At 44.8% G+C, this 16,358-nt stretch overlaps 1 protein-coding gene across 3 annotated transcripts in view; it reads right to left on the bottom strand.

Annotated features, from left to right (window-relative positions):
• The window catches only part of LOC139468270 (stress-activated protein kinase JNK-like), a 97,043-nt gene that overhangs the window by 44,297 nt on the left and 36,388 nt on the right, over window positions 1–16,358 (bottom strand). For all 3 annotated transcript variants that reach the window (XM_071250126.1, XM_071250125.1, XM_071250127.1), the window contains exon 3: window positions 2,593–2,722. In XM_071250126.1, the coding sequence (XP_071106227.1) occupies window positions 2,593–2,722 (130 nt within the window). The remainder of the gene's footprint in view (window positions 1–2,592; window positions 2,723–16,358) is intronic.

Raw genomic sequence — 16,358 nt, 5'->3', positions numbered from 1 at the left:
CTTATTCTATGTAACACCCACAACGGGCAATGACGAAGACCTATTCTGCCCAAGAACCCTCGCTGGGGCAAGGAATGAAGAACACTCTTTGATGAGGACAAAACTGTGATTGACTGTAATCTATTTCAAATACCATCACTATCATCAAAAGCATCCCCAATCTGAAGGTCTACTGGCTAGGATCTTGACCAGAGACTCTGAAGTACACCATCAACCAGCTGTTAAGTCCAACAAATTATGTCAGTAACAATGATCCACTTTGCCAAAGTCAACTAGTATGGCATATAAAACACTTACATTAGACTGATAACCCACAGTCCAAACATCACAACCAATCCCTTTCTCATAAATTGATCCCGGACTGAGACATGTGCTTGCAACAGGAAACAAGGCACACTCATGTACAACTTCCTCCAACACAATGAGCTAGCTGAGCGTGCCGGCACTTTAGCCTGGAGCAAGAGGGGGCCCTCTCCATCTCCACCTGGTCAGCTGTTTGTAGACAACGTGATAAGCTAAGGCGCAATACCAGAAAGTCGTTACAGACTGGCTACTTGCTTTGAGCTGTCGCTTCTTCACGAGATCAATATTAGAAGTGCTATGAGACTTGTGCATCCTTGATGAATATTTTAAAACTAACAACACTTTTATTGTATTTTTTTGTCAAGAAGGATGTTTGTCTGTGGATAGCCAGTGACGTTATGTGGACTATTTATCCTCATCACTTTCAGTCATGGTTAGCTTAGGTGAGGTGAGGTGAGGTGAGGTGAGGTGAGGTGAGGTGAGTTTTACACCATTTTGAATGGTTTTCCAGTTATATCACAGTGTGTCAGCTTGATGAGGGAGGAAAGCCCAAAGTGATGCAGGTCTTTGACATTTACCACTTCGGTGAAATCCATGGTTTGGTGCTGAAAAACCTAGAAATATAATCAGGGCAAACTGGGATTCAAACCCACGATCACAGGTTTCTGGCATGCCCAAGGCACATAACTCTGCACAGCAAATTGTGCACCTGAGGTGACAGGGTGGGGAGAGGTGGGGTTTAACATCACATTCAAGATTATTGTTCTCGTATAGCAACGTGCACGTATGTGTTTCTGCTTCTACTAGTTTGGACTAATACAGGTTTAATAGTGCCAGTCCACAGAGATACCATGTCTGAGCCGGACAGTCCTTGTTTTATCCCCTCAATATCACGCGCCAGTCAGAGTAAGAATGTCTTGTGGCACGAGTCCTGGGAAGGAGCCACCAACCTTCCACTCTCAGGACAGTCAAATTAAATGAAAAGTTCATGTAAAATCCATATTAAAATTCTATTTTACTTTTGAAAGTCAGGTATTAGCTTCTTAAGGGCATTTTGGTAAGAACTCTTCTTCATAGATTCCAAATCAAACAGAAACAATCAAATAAGACTAGAAATATAACCTCTTACCTCATGCACAATGAGTGACTGAGCATGATAGGTGTAAAGCTGCTTTGTGCTTTTATTAAATGCAATGAAGTAATGCAGGCTGTTAACCACGAAAATAAGTTTGTTTCCATATTTCACTAGTTTTGTCCTGTCCTCATACGTATTACTTACACTTAAGCAAGTGGATTCAAGTATAGTTATTTCTTTCTTTTTGTCTTAAATATACATATTCCAGGTCATAAATGTCAGCCTTATGTACAAAGTCATCTACAAAGCAGGTTTGTTTTGTTTGTTTGTTTGTTTGTTTGTTGTTTAACGCCACACTCAGCAATATTCTACCTATATGTTGGCGGTCTGTAAATAATTGAGTCTGGACCAAACAATCCAGTGATTGAAATAATGACCATCGATCTACGCAATTGGGATACGATGAAATCAACCAAGTCAGCGAGCCTGACCACCCGATCCAGTTAGTCGCCTCTTACAACAAGCATAGGTTACTGAAGACCTATTCCAGTGGCGCTACGATCGAGTCAGGAAATTCCATCCTAGCGTAAGTTATATAGTCTGGAAGGTAATTTAAGGTACCAACGTTTACTACAATATCTGAAAAACTATCGGACCTACTCCAGTCAAAGTTGGTATGAGATTATTAAACAGTCATACAACGGGAATCATGCATGTTGAGACGCCCAAAGCTAACACTGTATTCATGCGTGCATGATTCCCGTGCACCCTTTTGAGTTGAGTTGATTGGTTCAACTGTGTCATATGGCCCTGTGACGCAGGGGTAGCATTATGCAGATGGCTGTTTCAATGAATGCTCGTTCCACCCTTGACGAACAGGTCTGGTTGTTGATGAAATATAGTGATAGCTAAATAGACAGATATTTTATTCAAGCACTGATTGTCTTTAAATTTAATATCCAGTTATGTATGACTGTTTAATAATCTCATACCAACTTTGACTGGAGTAGGTCCGATAGTTTTTCAGATATTATAGTAAACGTTGGTACCGTAAATTACCTTCCAGACTATAACTCCCTTGCCACAGGAAGATGGACAGAGACCTGACTGTCAGAGGCTTCTGAAACAGCTGGGATACTGGTGATTGCTGACTAAATACACTCTCTTTCTCATAGCAAAGTGAAAACTGTATCCTTTGAAAACATGTTACTTACATTCTTATGGTTGACCAATTTCATGAGCACAAATTCCCTATATGCACGCTTAGCGTGTGTGACATTCTGGAAGGGCCGGCTCAGCTTCTTGATGGCCACCATGTGACCGGACTGTGTGTCGCAGGCCGCACTGAAACAGACACCAGACATGTAGCAACAAGTAGTGGTCACTGTGAGACAAGGGACGGCAGACACTGAGAAGGCCAACATATCTTTAGACCAATAATTGACCCATGTGCTGTGATTCTTGTAAACCTGGTTAGTTAGCATCTATGACCTTTGAAGTAGCTTGTAAAATCTATAGTAAATAGCTCACCTCACACACACAAACACAAAGAAACTTAAAGAAAGAAAGTAAGTAAATAGGTATCTGTACTAGTTTCAATAGGATTACAGACTGTGCTTTTATAAGAATTTTCATATATATAAATATATATGAGAAAAAAAAAATTTATTTTTATTTTACAGATGAACTTGTAAACCATGTAATGCTTTTATCACCTATGCTGCCACCAACTGTAGCATGAACCCCCACCCATTCTCTCATCTCAGAGGCTGGCAGCATATAGTTCCTTTCTTTTATGTACCTATTCACATGGATCACTCGAGAAGACGTTTAGTTCTCGTTCTATCGCATTCATTACATTCAATAAAAGGTAATAATAACACCTGTTACATATTCAAGCCATAAATCAACGTTGTCCATCTTGTTTGTTTATTCCCGCTGCTACTCAAAGATAACAATATGGGATAATGTGAGTATTGCTGAGTTGTGGTATAGTATACTTATTCCAGTCAGGGACTGCGGCATCAGATCTTAATGTCAGTGTTCTCTCACCGATATGAATGTCATCACTTTTTTGCATAAAGTTAGTCGATGGCATGAAGCAACTTTTTCAGAACTTGTGTCCTGTTTGCTGAATTTCTGCAGAACTCTGCTCATGCTATCCACTAGAGAAACCCTGCAGACTTTTGCAGCCTCTGCTGATGTCTCACAAGAAAAAGCCTGCAGACTTGTGCAGCCTCTGCTGATGTCTCACAAGAAAAACCCTGCAGACTTGTGCAGCCTCTGCTGATGTCTCACTAGAGAAACCCTGCAGACTTGTGCAACCTCTGCTGATGTCTCACAAGAAAAACCCTTCAGACTTGTGCAGCCTCTGCTTGTGTCACACTTTGTTATGTTCTGCATCAGAATGAATGGAATTACATCACTGCAGAAGCTGTGTGATGGTTTGGTGGATGAGAGAGTGGGTGGCATGGCTAAAGTGTAGGGGTGGGATAGGTGAGTGTGGTGTGGGGTGAGAGTGGGGTCAGGTGAGGTGAGGTGGGTGAATGGGTGAGTGAGATGGCGAGTAACAGTCCCTTTAACTAGAGAAAGGGTGTCTGTGCAAGTGTGTGTTCTGACCAATGTAACGGTCCCTTTAAATAATACATGTGGGTCTATGACCAATGTGACTGTCCCTTAATTAGTCTAAGCAGGTCTCTGACCAGGGTTGATGGGTGGATGGTACATTGTCATAGAATGGGTGAGAAGGTTTGGATTCAAGTTTCACTAAGGTTCCTCACCATTGCCCGACCCAAGATCAAGTTACTGCCATGCTCATGGTCACATGACATGAACTAGCTATTGGCAGTGGGTCTTAGTACTCTTACAAATCTTGTTTTCTAGTCTGGGTACTGTCGCCTTCAGCAAAATTACGAGTTGTTCATGATTTAGGATCACTAACTGAATATCCAAATCAGCAGCTCCATTCTCAATACCAACATTGCAGACTCAACAATCTTAGACAAGTATAACATGGGCCTATTGACAGGTATAACAAAGTTCCTTTATGAGTGTAACATATTTCTTTGACAAGCATAACATGTCTTTTTGACAAGTGTGACATTGTTCTTTGACATTAATAACAGAGTTCTTTGACAATGATAACAGAGTTCTTTGACAATAATAACATAGTTCTTTGACAATAATAACAGAGTTCTTTGACAATGATAACATAGTTCTTTGACAATAATAACATAGTTCTTTGACAATAATAACATGGTTCTTTGACAATAATAACATAGTTCTGTGACAAGCATAACATGGTTCTATGACGAGCATAACATAATTCTTTGACAAGTGTAACATGTTAACTGATGTAAAGATAATGGCTCTTTGACAAGAGTAACATGGATTCTATGACATTGTATATGGGTGGTTCTTTGATAAAATAAGAAGGGCTCTCTGAGACAAATGGTGACAGGATCATGGACAAGCGTAACTTTGGATCCTCAAATAAAGTAACAGTCCCTTTAACTAGAGAGAGGGTGTCTGTGCAAGTGGGTTTTCCGACCAATGTGACTGTCCTTTTAAATAATACAAGCAGGTCTTCGATCAATGTGACTGTCCCTAAACTAGTGTAAGCAGGTCTCTGACTAATGTGACGAGACCTTTAACCATTGCAACAATAGCTCGGGCAACATCATTCCTGATCCTCTGATGTAATTTATAGAAATTAGGTACAAATTGGAAAAATCCAGTTGTCACAATGCATAGCAACAAATGATTGTGTAACCTAGAGCTTGGCTGAGCTGAAAAGATCACAGCTACTGTCAACACTGTCCTTCTGTCGGCGGCAATGGAAATACTTTCCTATCTAATCAAACTGCACAAAGATAGATCTGTGTTTATGCAAGACCAAATCGTCCACATCTGCACACTGGCAATACTAGACAAGATGTCTTCATAATGCAGTTAAACTGCGCCTCTCATACTAACCCTATATCAGACTACACAAGGGATGGGGATTCAGTCATACCCTTCCAAGTATCTTTAACATACAGTGGTGAAATGAGTGAGTGAGTGAGTTTAATTTTAGGCCCGTTGAGCAATATTCAAGCAATAGCACACAAGAAATGTCTTCACACATAGAAGTTTGTTTGTTTGTTTGTTGTTTAACGCCGCACTCAGCAATATTCCAGCTATATGACGGCGGTCTGTAAATAATCGAGTCTGGACCAGACAATCCAGTGACTGACATCATAAGCATCGATCTACACAATTGGGATACAATGACATGCATCAACCAAGTCAGCAAGCCTGTCCACCCGATCCCATTAGTCTACTCTTACAACAAGCACAGTCACCTTTTACAGCAAGCATGGGTTGCTGAAGACCTTTTCTACCCCGGAAACTTCACGGGTCACATACACAAAGAGAGACATATCAGTTAATCTGGTTTTAATCTGCTTAAATGTAGAGGAGCAAAGAGCAAGAACAAGTGTATGCCATGAATCAACAAGGTTTGCTTTACATTCTTTCGGTGTGTAACTTCCTACACTGGAATTTAAGTAACTTTTTTAAGTCTGAAGATTACATCACCAAGAATTGTAAGCATTCAAGCTGGGGAAGACATGGGTCAAACTGACCTAGGAAGATGCTATCTATAGTAGTGATAACTCATGGAAGGCAGAAGGAGTACCCTATACATTAAACTATAATTGTCTTCCAAGCTAGTCAGGTCTGTCGTTTGAAGAACGCTTTCGGTTCGTGTTTATTGATTCGGTAATCTTGCCAGGTGAGATTTCATTTATCTTGAGATTGATGTTGAGAAGGTACAGATAGGTTGCATATAGGGAATATACAATTTACTATTTATCATCAAATCTGTCTGGCTATCTAGCTACCGTAATTTCTTGAATAAATGTCCAACCTCTTATCTTTTTCACAATAACAATAGCTTAACTTGAGGGAGGCCAATCATTTCAAAAAGTTCAAGACAGGTCCGATAAAATAGATCATTTTGAGTACATGACCTTTAGTAGAGGGAGCCTCATAAGAGGTGACATTCCTGTCTGAATACTCTCCATCTCCTCGAACATCAACTGAAATCTTGTCAATCATCTTCATTATGTACAGCACAACATCTACATCATAATGTTTTTCCATTAAGTGTTATTTACAAAACAGTTCACCATTAGACTTTATCTACATTATGAATTTTATTTACCATCGAACTTCAACATAATCTATTTATTTACCCATCAAACATATTAATGAGCTTAGTCCTTAAACATTATCTACATAAGGATGTTTAGTCATCACAAGTTTCAGCTGTGCCTAAGACGAATGGTGTACCCTTGTGCCTACAAAGAATTTAATCATCAAACACACACATAAGAGCTAGTTAAGTCAAAATATAAATACCATATCCCTTCTGACTCTGCATTCATAAAAACAACATTGCAAGGAGAGACACTTCCAGCTCCCCTATACTTGACTAGTTGATGGTACTGGGAAAAACCTTGAGTAGCACACCCGTGAAGATCCAGGGTAGAATAAGTCTTGAGCAACACATGCTTGCCGTAAAAGGTGACTATGCTTGTCGTAAAAGGCGACTTACGGGATCGGGTGGTCAGGCTTGCTGACTTGGTTGATGCATGTCATCGATCCCAATTGGGTGGATCGATGCTCATGATGTCAATCACTGGATTGTTTGGTTCAGACTTGATTATTTACAGACCGCCGTTATATAGCTGGAATATTGCTGAGTGCAGCGTTAAACAACAAACAAAATCAAACTAAACTTGAGTAGCATGATCTCCTGCCATGAAGAGTTGACAGTGTGTAATTCTGGCATGGACCAAAGAGCGATAACACGCAATATGCAAGAGGCGCTCACCTCCTGAATCAGTGATGTGAATATATATTTCAGATTTCTGAATCCTTCAGAATGGTAGAAGGGATCGATAGCACCGATATTTGCAAAACCACAATTATTGATCAGTGTGATACAGTATAACCAGTATGTGGCAAGTAATAGATGAAACCTAGCCATCCAAGTCTGTATATATGTACTCCTATCCTATAAATTGCCAACCCGTCTGAAAGACATCTTTCCAAGTGGAGGACTGCATCTTGTATCAGAGAATGCAAATAGCCCATAATCACATGACACATCTACCTTTTTTGTTTTGAACATAGTTTGAACTGAACTTACAGAGTAATCGAAAGTGGGTGAATGACTCACAGTGTGTATTACTGTCACTGTACTTCATCGATACATTTGTAAGTCAATCTTTCTGAAAATGTTTTCCCAGGAAATTGTCAATTTGGGCAACAAACAACTGTTTAATAATGACAAAGCCTCAGACATAACCCCCATGTCCTCATTATATCATCAAGGGTCTTATATGTTAATCTTGAGTCTTTAATCACACGTTGTCCCAACTTGAATCCATCAATGTCTGTGAGACCGCAATCTCCTATATTGGTCTACAGTGTGTTCACAGATCACTCTAACAAGGATAGCTGTGCCAGCAATCTCAAGACATTGGCAACCCAATCTATGTATGCAAGACAACCCTTGGCTGGCCTGGTAGGCGCACAGTGTTGATCTGTCCAAACACCTACATCACAGTGTACTACAGAACAAGGCCTGACTCTAGTGGACACACCTGACATCTGTCCACACACCCACATCTGACCACACACCTACATCCCAGTGTACTATAGGACAAGGCCTGACTCTAGTGGACACACCCACATCTGTCCACACACCTACATCACAGTGTACTACAGAACAAGGCCTGACTCTAGTGGACACACCTGACATCTGTCCACACACCTACATCACAGTGTACTACAGAACAAGGCCTGACTCTAGTGGACACACCTGACATCTGTCCACACACCTACATCACAGTGTACTACAGAACAAGGCCTGACTCTAGTGGACACACCTACATCTGTCCACACACCTACATCACAGTGTACTACAGGACAAGGCCTGACTCTAGTGGACACACCTACATCTGTCCACACACCTACATCACAGTGTACTACAGGACAAGGCCTGACTCTAGTGGACACACCTGACATCTGACCACACACCCACATCACAGTGTACTACAGAACAAGGCCTGACTCTAGTGGACACACCTGACATCTGTCCACACACCTACATCACAGTGTACTACAGAACAAGGCCTGACTCTAGTGGACACACCTGACATCTGTCCACACACCTACATCACAGTGTACTACAGAACAAGGCCTGACTCTAGTGGACACACCCACATCTGACCACACACCTACATCAGAGTGTACTACAGAACAAGGCCTGACTCTAGTGGACACACCTACATCTGACCACACACCTACATCACAGTGTACTACAGAACAAGGCCAGACTCTAGTGGACACACCTGACATCTGTCTACACACCTACATCAGAGTGTACTACAGGACAAGGCCAGACTCTAGTGGACACACCTGACATCTGTCCACACACCTACATCACAGTGTACTACAGGACAAGGCCAGACTCTAGTGGACACACCTGACATCTGTCCACACACCTACATCACAGTGTACTACAGGACAAGGCCAGACTCTAGTGGACACACCTGACATCTGTCCACACACCTACATCACAGTGTACTACAGGACAAGGCCAGACTCTAGTGGACACACCTACATCTGTCCACACACCTACATCACAGTGTACTACAGGACAAGGCCAGACTCTAGTGGACACACCCACATCTGTCCACACACCTACATCACAGTGTACTACAGAACAAGGCCAGACTCTAGTGGACACACCTACATCTGTCCACACACCTACATCACAGTGTACTACAGGACAAGGCCTGACTCTAGTGGACACATCCACATCTGTCCACACACCTACATCACAGTGTACTACAGAACAAGGCCTGACTCTAGTGGACACACCCACATCTGTCCACACACCTACATCAGAGTGTACTACAGAACAAGGCCTGACTCTAGTGGACACACCTACATCTGACCACACACCTACATCACAGTGTACTACAGAACAAGGCCTGACTCTAGTGGACACACCTGACATCTGTCCACACACCTACATCACAGTGTACTATAGGACAAGGCCTGACTCTAGTTGACACACCTGACATCTGTCCACACACCCACATCTGACCACACACCTACATCACAGTGTACTATAGGACAAGGCCTGACTCTAGTGGACACACCTACATCTGTCCACGCACCTACATCACAGTGTACTACAGAACAAGGCCTGACTCTAGTGGACACACCTACATCTGTCCACACACCTACATCACAGTGTACTACAGAACAAGGCCTGACTCTAGTGGACACACCCACATCTGTCCACACACCTACATCAGAGTGTACTACAGAACAAGGCCTGACTCTAGTGGACACACCTGACATCTGTCCACACACCTACATCACAGTGTACTACAGAACAAGGCCTGACTCTAGTGGACACACCTACATCTGTCCACACACCCACATCACAGTGTACTATAGGACAAGGCCTGACTCTAGTGGACACACCCACATCTGACCACACACCCACATCACAGTGTACTACAGAACAAGGCCTGACTCTAGTGGACACATCCACATCTGACCACACACCTACATCACAGTGTACTACAGAACAAGGCCTGACTCTAGTGGACACACCTACATCTGTCCAAACACCTACATCACAGTGTACTATAGGACAAGGCCTGACTCTAGTGGACACACCTGACATCTGTCCACACACCTACATCAGAGTGTACTACAGAACAAGGCCTGACTCTAGTGGACACACCCACATCTGACCACACACCTACATCACAGTGTACTATAGGACAAGGCCTGACTCTAGTGGACACACCTACATCTGTCCAAACACCTACATCACAGTGTACTACAGAACAAGGCCTGACTCTAGTGGACACACCTACATCTGACCACACACCTACATCACAGTGTACTATAGGACAAGGCCTGACTCTAGTGGACACACCTACATCTGTCCAAACACCTACATCACAGTGTACTACAGAACAAGGCCTGACTCTAGTGGACACACCTACATCTGTCCACACACCCACATCTGTCCACACATCTACATCACAGTGTACTACAGGACAAGGCCAGACTCTAGTGGACACACCTACATCTGACCACACACCTACATCACAGTGTACTACAGAACAAGGCCTGACTCTAGTGGACACACCTGACATCTGTCCACACACCTACATCACAGTGTACTACAGAACAAGGCCTGACTCTAGTGGACACACCCACATCTGACCACACACCTACATCAGAGTGTACTACAGAACAAGGCCTGACTCTAGTGGACACACCTACATCTGACCACACACCTACATCACAGTGTACTACAGAACAAGGCCTGACTCTAGTGGACACACCTGACATCTGTCTACACACCTACATCAGAGTGTACTACAGGACAAGGCCAGACTCTAGTGGACACACCTGACATCTGTCCACACACCTACATCACAGTGTACTACAGGACAAGGCCAGACTCTAGTGGACACACCTGACATCTGTCCACACACCTACATCACAGTGTACTACAGGACAAGGCCAGACTCTAGTGGACACACCTGACATCTGTCCACACACCTACATCACAGTGTACTACAGGACAAGGCCAGACTCTAGTGGACACACCTACATCTGTCCACACACCTACATCACAGTGTACTACAGGACAAGGCCAGACTCTAGTGGACACACCCACATCTGTCCACACACCTACATCACAGTGTACTACAGAACAAGGCCAGACTCTAGTGGACACACCTACATCTGTCCACACACCTACATCACAGTGTACTACAGGACAAGGCCTGACTCTAGTGGACACATCCACATCTGTCCACACACCTACATCAGAGTGTACTACAGAACAAGGCCTGACTCTAGTGGACACACCTGACATCTGTCCACACACCTACATCACAGTGTACTACAGAACAAGGCCTGACTCTAGTGGACACACCTACATCTGTCCACACACCCACATCACAGTGTACTATAGGACAAGGCCTGACTCTAGTGGACACACCCACATCTGACCACACACCCACATCACAGTGTACTACAGAACAAGGCCTGACTCTAGTGGACACATCCACATCTGACCACACACCTACATCACAGTGTACTACAGAACAAGGCCTGACTCTAGTGGACACACCTACATCTGTCCAAACACCTACATCACAGTGTACTATAGGACAAGGCCTGACTCTAGTGGACACACCTGACATCTGTCCACACACCTACATCAGAGTGTACTACAGAACAAGGCCTGACTCTAGTGGACACACCCACATCTGACCACACACCTACATCACAGTGTACTATAGGACAAGGCCTGACTCTAGTGGACACACCTACATCTGTCCAAACACCTACATCACAGTGTACTACAGAACAAGGCCTGACTCTAGTGGACACACCTACATCTGACCACACACCTACATCACAGTGTACTATAGGACAAGGCCTGACTCTAGTGGACACACCTACATCTGTCCAAACACCTACATCACAGTGTACTACAGAACAAGGCCTGACTCTAGTGGACACACCTACATCTGTCCACACACCCACATCTGTCCACACATCTACATCACAGTGTACTACAGGACAAGGCCAGACTCTAGTGGACACACCTACATCTGACCACACACCTACATCACAGTGTACTACAGAACAAGGCCTGACTCTAGTGGACACACCTGACATCTGTCCACACACCTACATCACAGTGTACTACAGAACAAGGCCTGACTCTAGTGGACACACCCACATCTGACCACACACCTACATCAGAGTGTACTACAGAACAAGGCCTGACTCTAGTGGACACACCTACATCTGACCACACACCTACATCACAGTGTACTACAGAACAAGGCCTGACTCTAGTGGACACACCTGACATCTGTCTACACACCTACATCAGAGTGTACTACAGGACAAGGCCAGACTCTAGTGGACACACCTGACATCTGTCCACACACCTACATCACAGTGTACTACAGGACAAGGCCAGACTCTAGTGGACACACCTGACATCTGTCCACACACCTACATCACAGTGTACTACAGGACAAGGCCAGACTCTAGTGGACACACCTGACATCTGTCCACACACCTACATCACAGTGTACTACAGGACAAGGCCAGACTCTAGTGGACACACCTACATCTGTCCACACACCTACATCACAGTGTACTACAGGACAAGGCCAGACTCTAGTGGACACACCCACATCTGTCCACACACCTACATCACAGTGTACTACAGAACAAGGCCAGACTCTAGTGGACACACCTACATCTGTCCACACACCTACATCACAGTGTACTACAGGACAAGGCCTGACTCTAGTGGACACATCCACATCTGTCCACACACCTACATCACAGTGTACTACAGAACAAGGCCTGACTCTAGTGGACACACCCACATCTGTCCACACACCTACATCAGAGTGTACTACAGAACAAGGCCTGACTCTAGTGGACACACCTACATCTGACCACACACCTACATCACAGTGTACTACAGAACAAGGCCTGACTCTAGTGGACACACCTGACATCTGTCCACACACCTACATCACAGTGTACTATAGGACAAGGCCTGACTCTAGTTGACACACCTGACATCTGTCCACACACCCACATCTGACCACACACCTACATCACAGTGTACTATAGGACAAGGCCTGACTCTAGTGGACACACCTACATCTGTCCACGCACCTACATCACAGTGTACTACAGAACAAGGCCTGACTCTAGTGGACACACCTACATCTGTCCACACACCTACATCACAGTGTACTACAGAACAAGGCCTGACTCTAGTGGACACACCCACATCTGTCCACACACCTACATCAGAGTGTACTACAGAACAAGGCCTGACTCTAGTGGACACACCTGACATCTGTCCACACACCTACATCACAGTGTACTACAGAACAAGGCCTGACTCTAGTGGACACACCTACATCTGTCCACACACCCACATCACAGTGTACTATAGGACAAGGCCTGACTCTAGTGGACACACCCACATCTGACCACACACCCACATCACAGTGTACTACAGAACAAGGCCTGACTCTAGTGGACACATCCACATCTGACCACACACCTACATCACAGTGTACTACAGAACAAGGCCTGACTCTAGTGGACACACCTACATCTGTCCAAACACCTACATCACAGTGTACTATAGGACAAGGCCTGACTCTAGTGGACACACCTGACATCTGTCCACACACCTACATCAGAGTGTACTACAGAACAAGGCCTGACTCTAGTGGACACACCCACATCTGACCACACACCTACATCACAGTGTACTATAGGACAAGGCCTGACTCTAGTGGACACACCTACATCTGTCCAAACACCTACATCACAGTGTACTACAGAACAAGGCCTGACTCTAGTGGACACACCTACATCTGACCACACACCTACATCACAGTGTACTATAGGACAAGGCCTGACTCTAGTGGACACACCTACATCTGTCCAAACACCTACATCACAGTGTACTACAGAACAAGGCCTGACTCTAGTGGACACACCTACATCTGTCCACACACCCACATCTGTCCACACATCTACATCACAGTGTACTACAGGACAAGGCCAGACTCTAGTGGACACACCTACATCTGACCACACACCTACATCACAGTGTACTACAGAACAAGGCCAGACTCTAGTGGACACACCTACATCTGTCCACACACCTACATCACAGTGTACTATAGGACAAGGCCTGACTCTAGTGGACACACCTACATCTGTCCACACACCTACATCACAGTGTACTACAGAACAAGGCCTGACTCTAGTGGACACACCCACATCTGTCCACACACCTACATCAGAGTGTACTACAGAACAAGGCCTGACTCTAGTGGACACACCCACATCTGACCACACACCTACATCAGAGTGTACTATAGGACAAGGCCTGACTCTAGTGGACACACACACATCTGTCCACACACCTACATCACAGTGTACTACAGGACAAGGCCTGACTCTAGTGGACACACCCACATCTGTCCACACACCCACATCACAGTGTACTACAGAACAAGGCCTGACTCTAGTGGACACACCTACATCTGACCACACACCTACATCACAGTGTACTACAGAACAAGGCCTGACTCTAGTGGACACACCTACATCTGTCCACACACCTACATCAGAGTGTACTACAGAACAAGGCCTGACTCTAGTGGACACACCCACATCTGTCCACACACCTACATCAGAGTGTACTATAGGACAAGGCCTGACTCTAGTGGACACACCCACATCTGTCCACACACCTACATCACAGTGTACTACAGAACAAGGCCTGACTCTAGTGGACACACCCACATCTGTCCACACACCTACATCAGAGTGTACTATAGGACAAGGCCTGACTCTAGTGGACACACCTACATCTGTCCACACACCTACATCACAGTGTACTACAGAACAAGGCCTGACTCTAGTGGACACACCCACATCTGTCCACACACCTACATCACAGTGTACTACAGAACAAGGCCTGACTCTAGTGGACACACCTACATCTGACCACACACCCACATCACAGTGTACTACAGAACAAGGCCTGACTCTAGTGGACACACCTGACATCTGTCCACACACCTACATCAGTGTACTACAGAACAAGGCCTGACTCTAGTGGACACACCTACATCTGACCACACACCCACATCACAGTGTACTACAGAACAAGGCCTGACTCTAGTGGACACACCTGACATCTGTCCACACATCTAGATCACAGTGTACTACAGAACAAGGCCTGACTCTAGTGGACACACCTACATCTGTCCACACACCTACATCAGAGTGTACTACAGAACAAGGCCTGACTCTAGTAGACACACCTACATCTGTCCACACACCTACATCACAGTGTACTACAGAACAAGGCCTGACTCTAGTGGACACACCCACATCTGACCACACACCTACATCACAGTGTACTATAGAACAAGGCCTGACTCTAGTGGACACACCCACATCTGTCCACACACCTACATCACAGTGTACTACAGAACAAGGCCTGACTCTAGTGGACACACCTACATCTGTCTACACACCTACATCACAGTGTACTATAGGACAAGGCCTGACTCTAGTGGACACACCCACATCTGTCCACACACCTACATCACAGTGTACTACAGAACAAGGCCTGACTCTAGTGGACACACCCACATCTGTCCACACACCTACATCACAGTGTACTACAGGACAAGGCCTGACTCTAGAGGACACACCTACATCTGTCTACACACCTACATCACAGTGTACTATAGGACAAGGCCTGACTCTAGTGGACACACCTACATCTGTCCACACACCTACATCACAGTGTACTACAGGACAAGGCCTGACTCTAGTGGACACACCTGACATCTGACCATACAACTACATCACAGTGTACTATAGGACAAGGCCTGACTCTAGTGGACACACCTACATCTGTCTACACACCTACATCACAGTGTACTACAGAACAAGGCCTGACTCTAGAGGACACACCTACATCTGACCACACACCCACATCTGACCACACACCTACATCCCAGTGTACTATAGGACAAGGCCTGACTCTAGTGGACACACCTACATCTGTCTACACACCTACATCTGTCCACACACCTACATCACAGTGTACTACAGGACAAGGCTGACTCTAGTGGACACACCTACATCTGTCTACACACCTACATCACAGTGTACTATAGGACAAGGCCTGACTCTAGAGGACACACCTACATCTGACCATACACCTACATCACAGTGTACTATAGGACAAGGCCAGGCCCTCAGCCATTCTAGTATTGGAGCTGACAATTGCTATTACATGGTTAAT

Source organism: Haliotis cracherodii, unplaced genomic scaffold (genome assembly GCF_022045235.1).
Source record: "Haliotis cracherodii isolate W230 unplaced genomic scaffold, xgHalCrac1.p SCAF_2, whole genome shotgun sequence".
NCBI classification, from domain to species: domain Eukaryota; kingdom Metazoa; phylum Mollusca; class Gastropoda; order Lepetellida; family Haliotidae; genus Haliotis; species Haliotis cracherodii.
The sequence above is the reverse complement of the archived record's forward strand: the minus strand, read 5'-3'. Positions and strand labels throughout refer to the sequence as shown.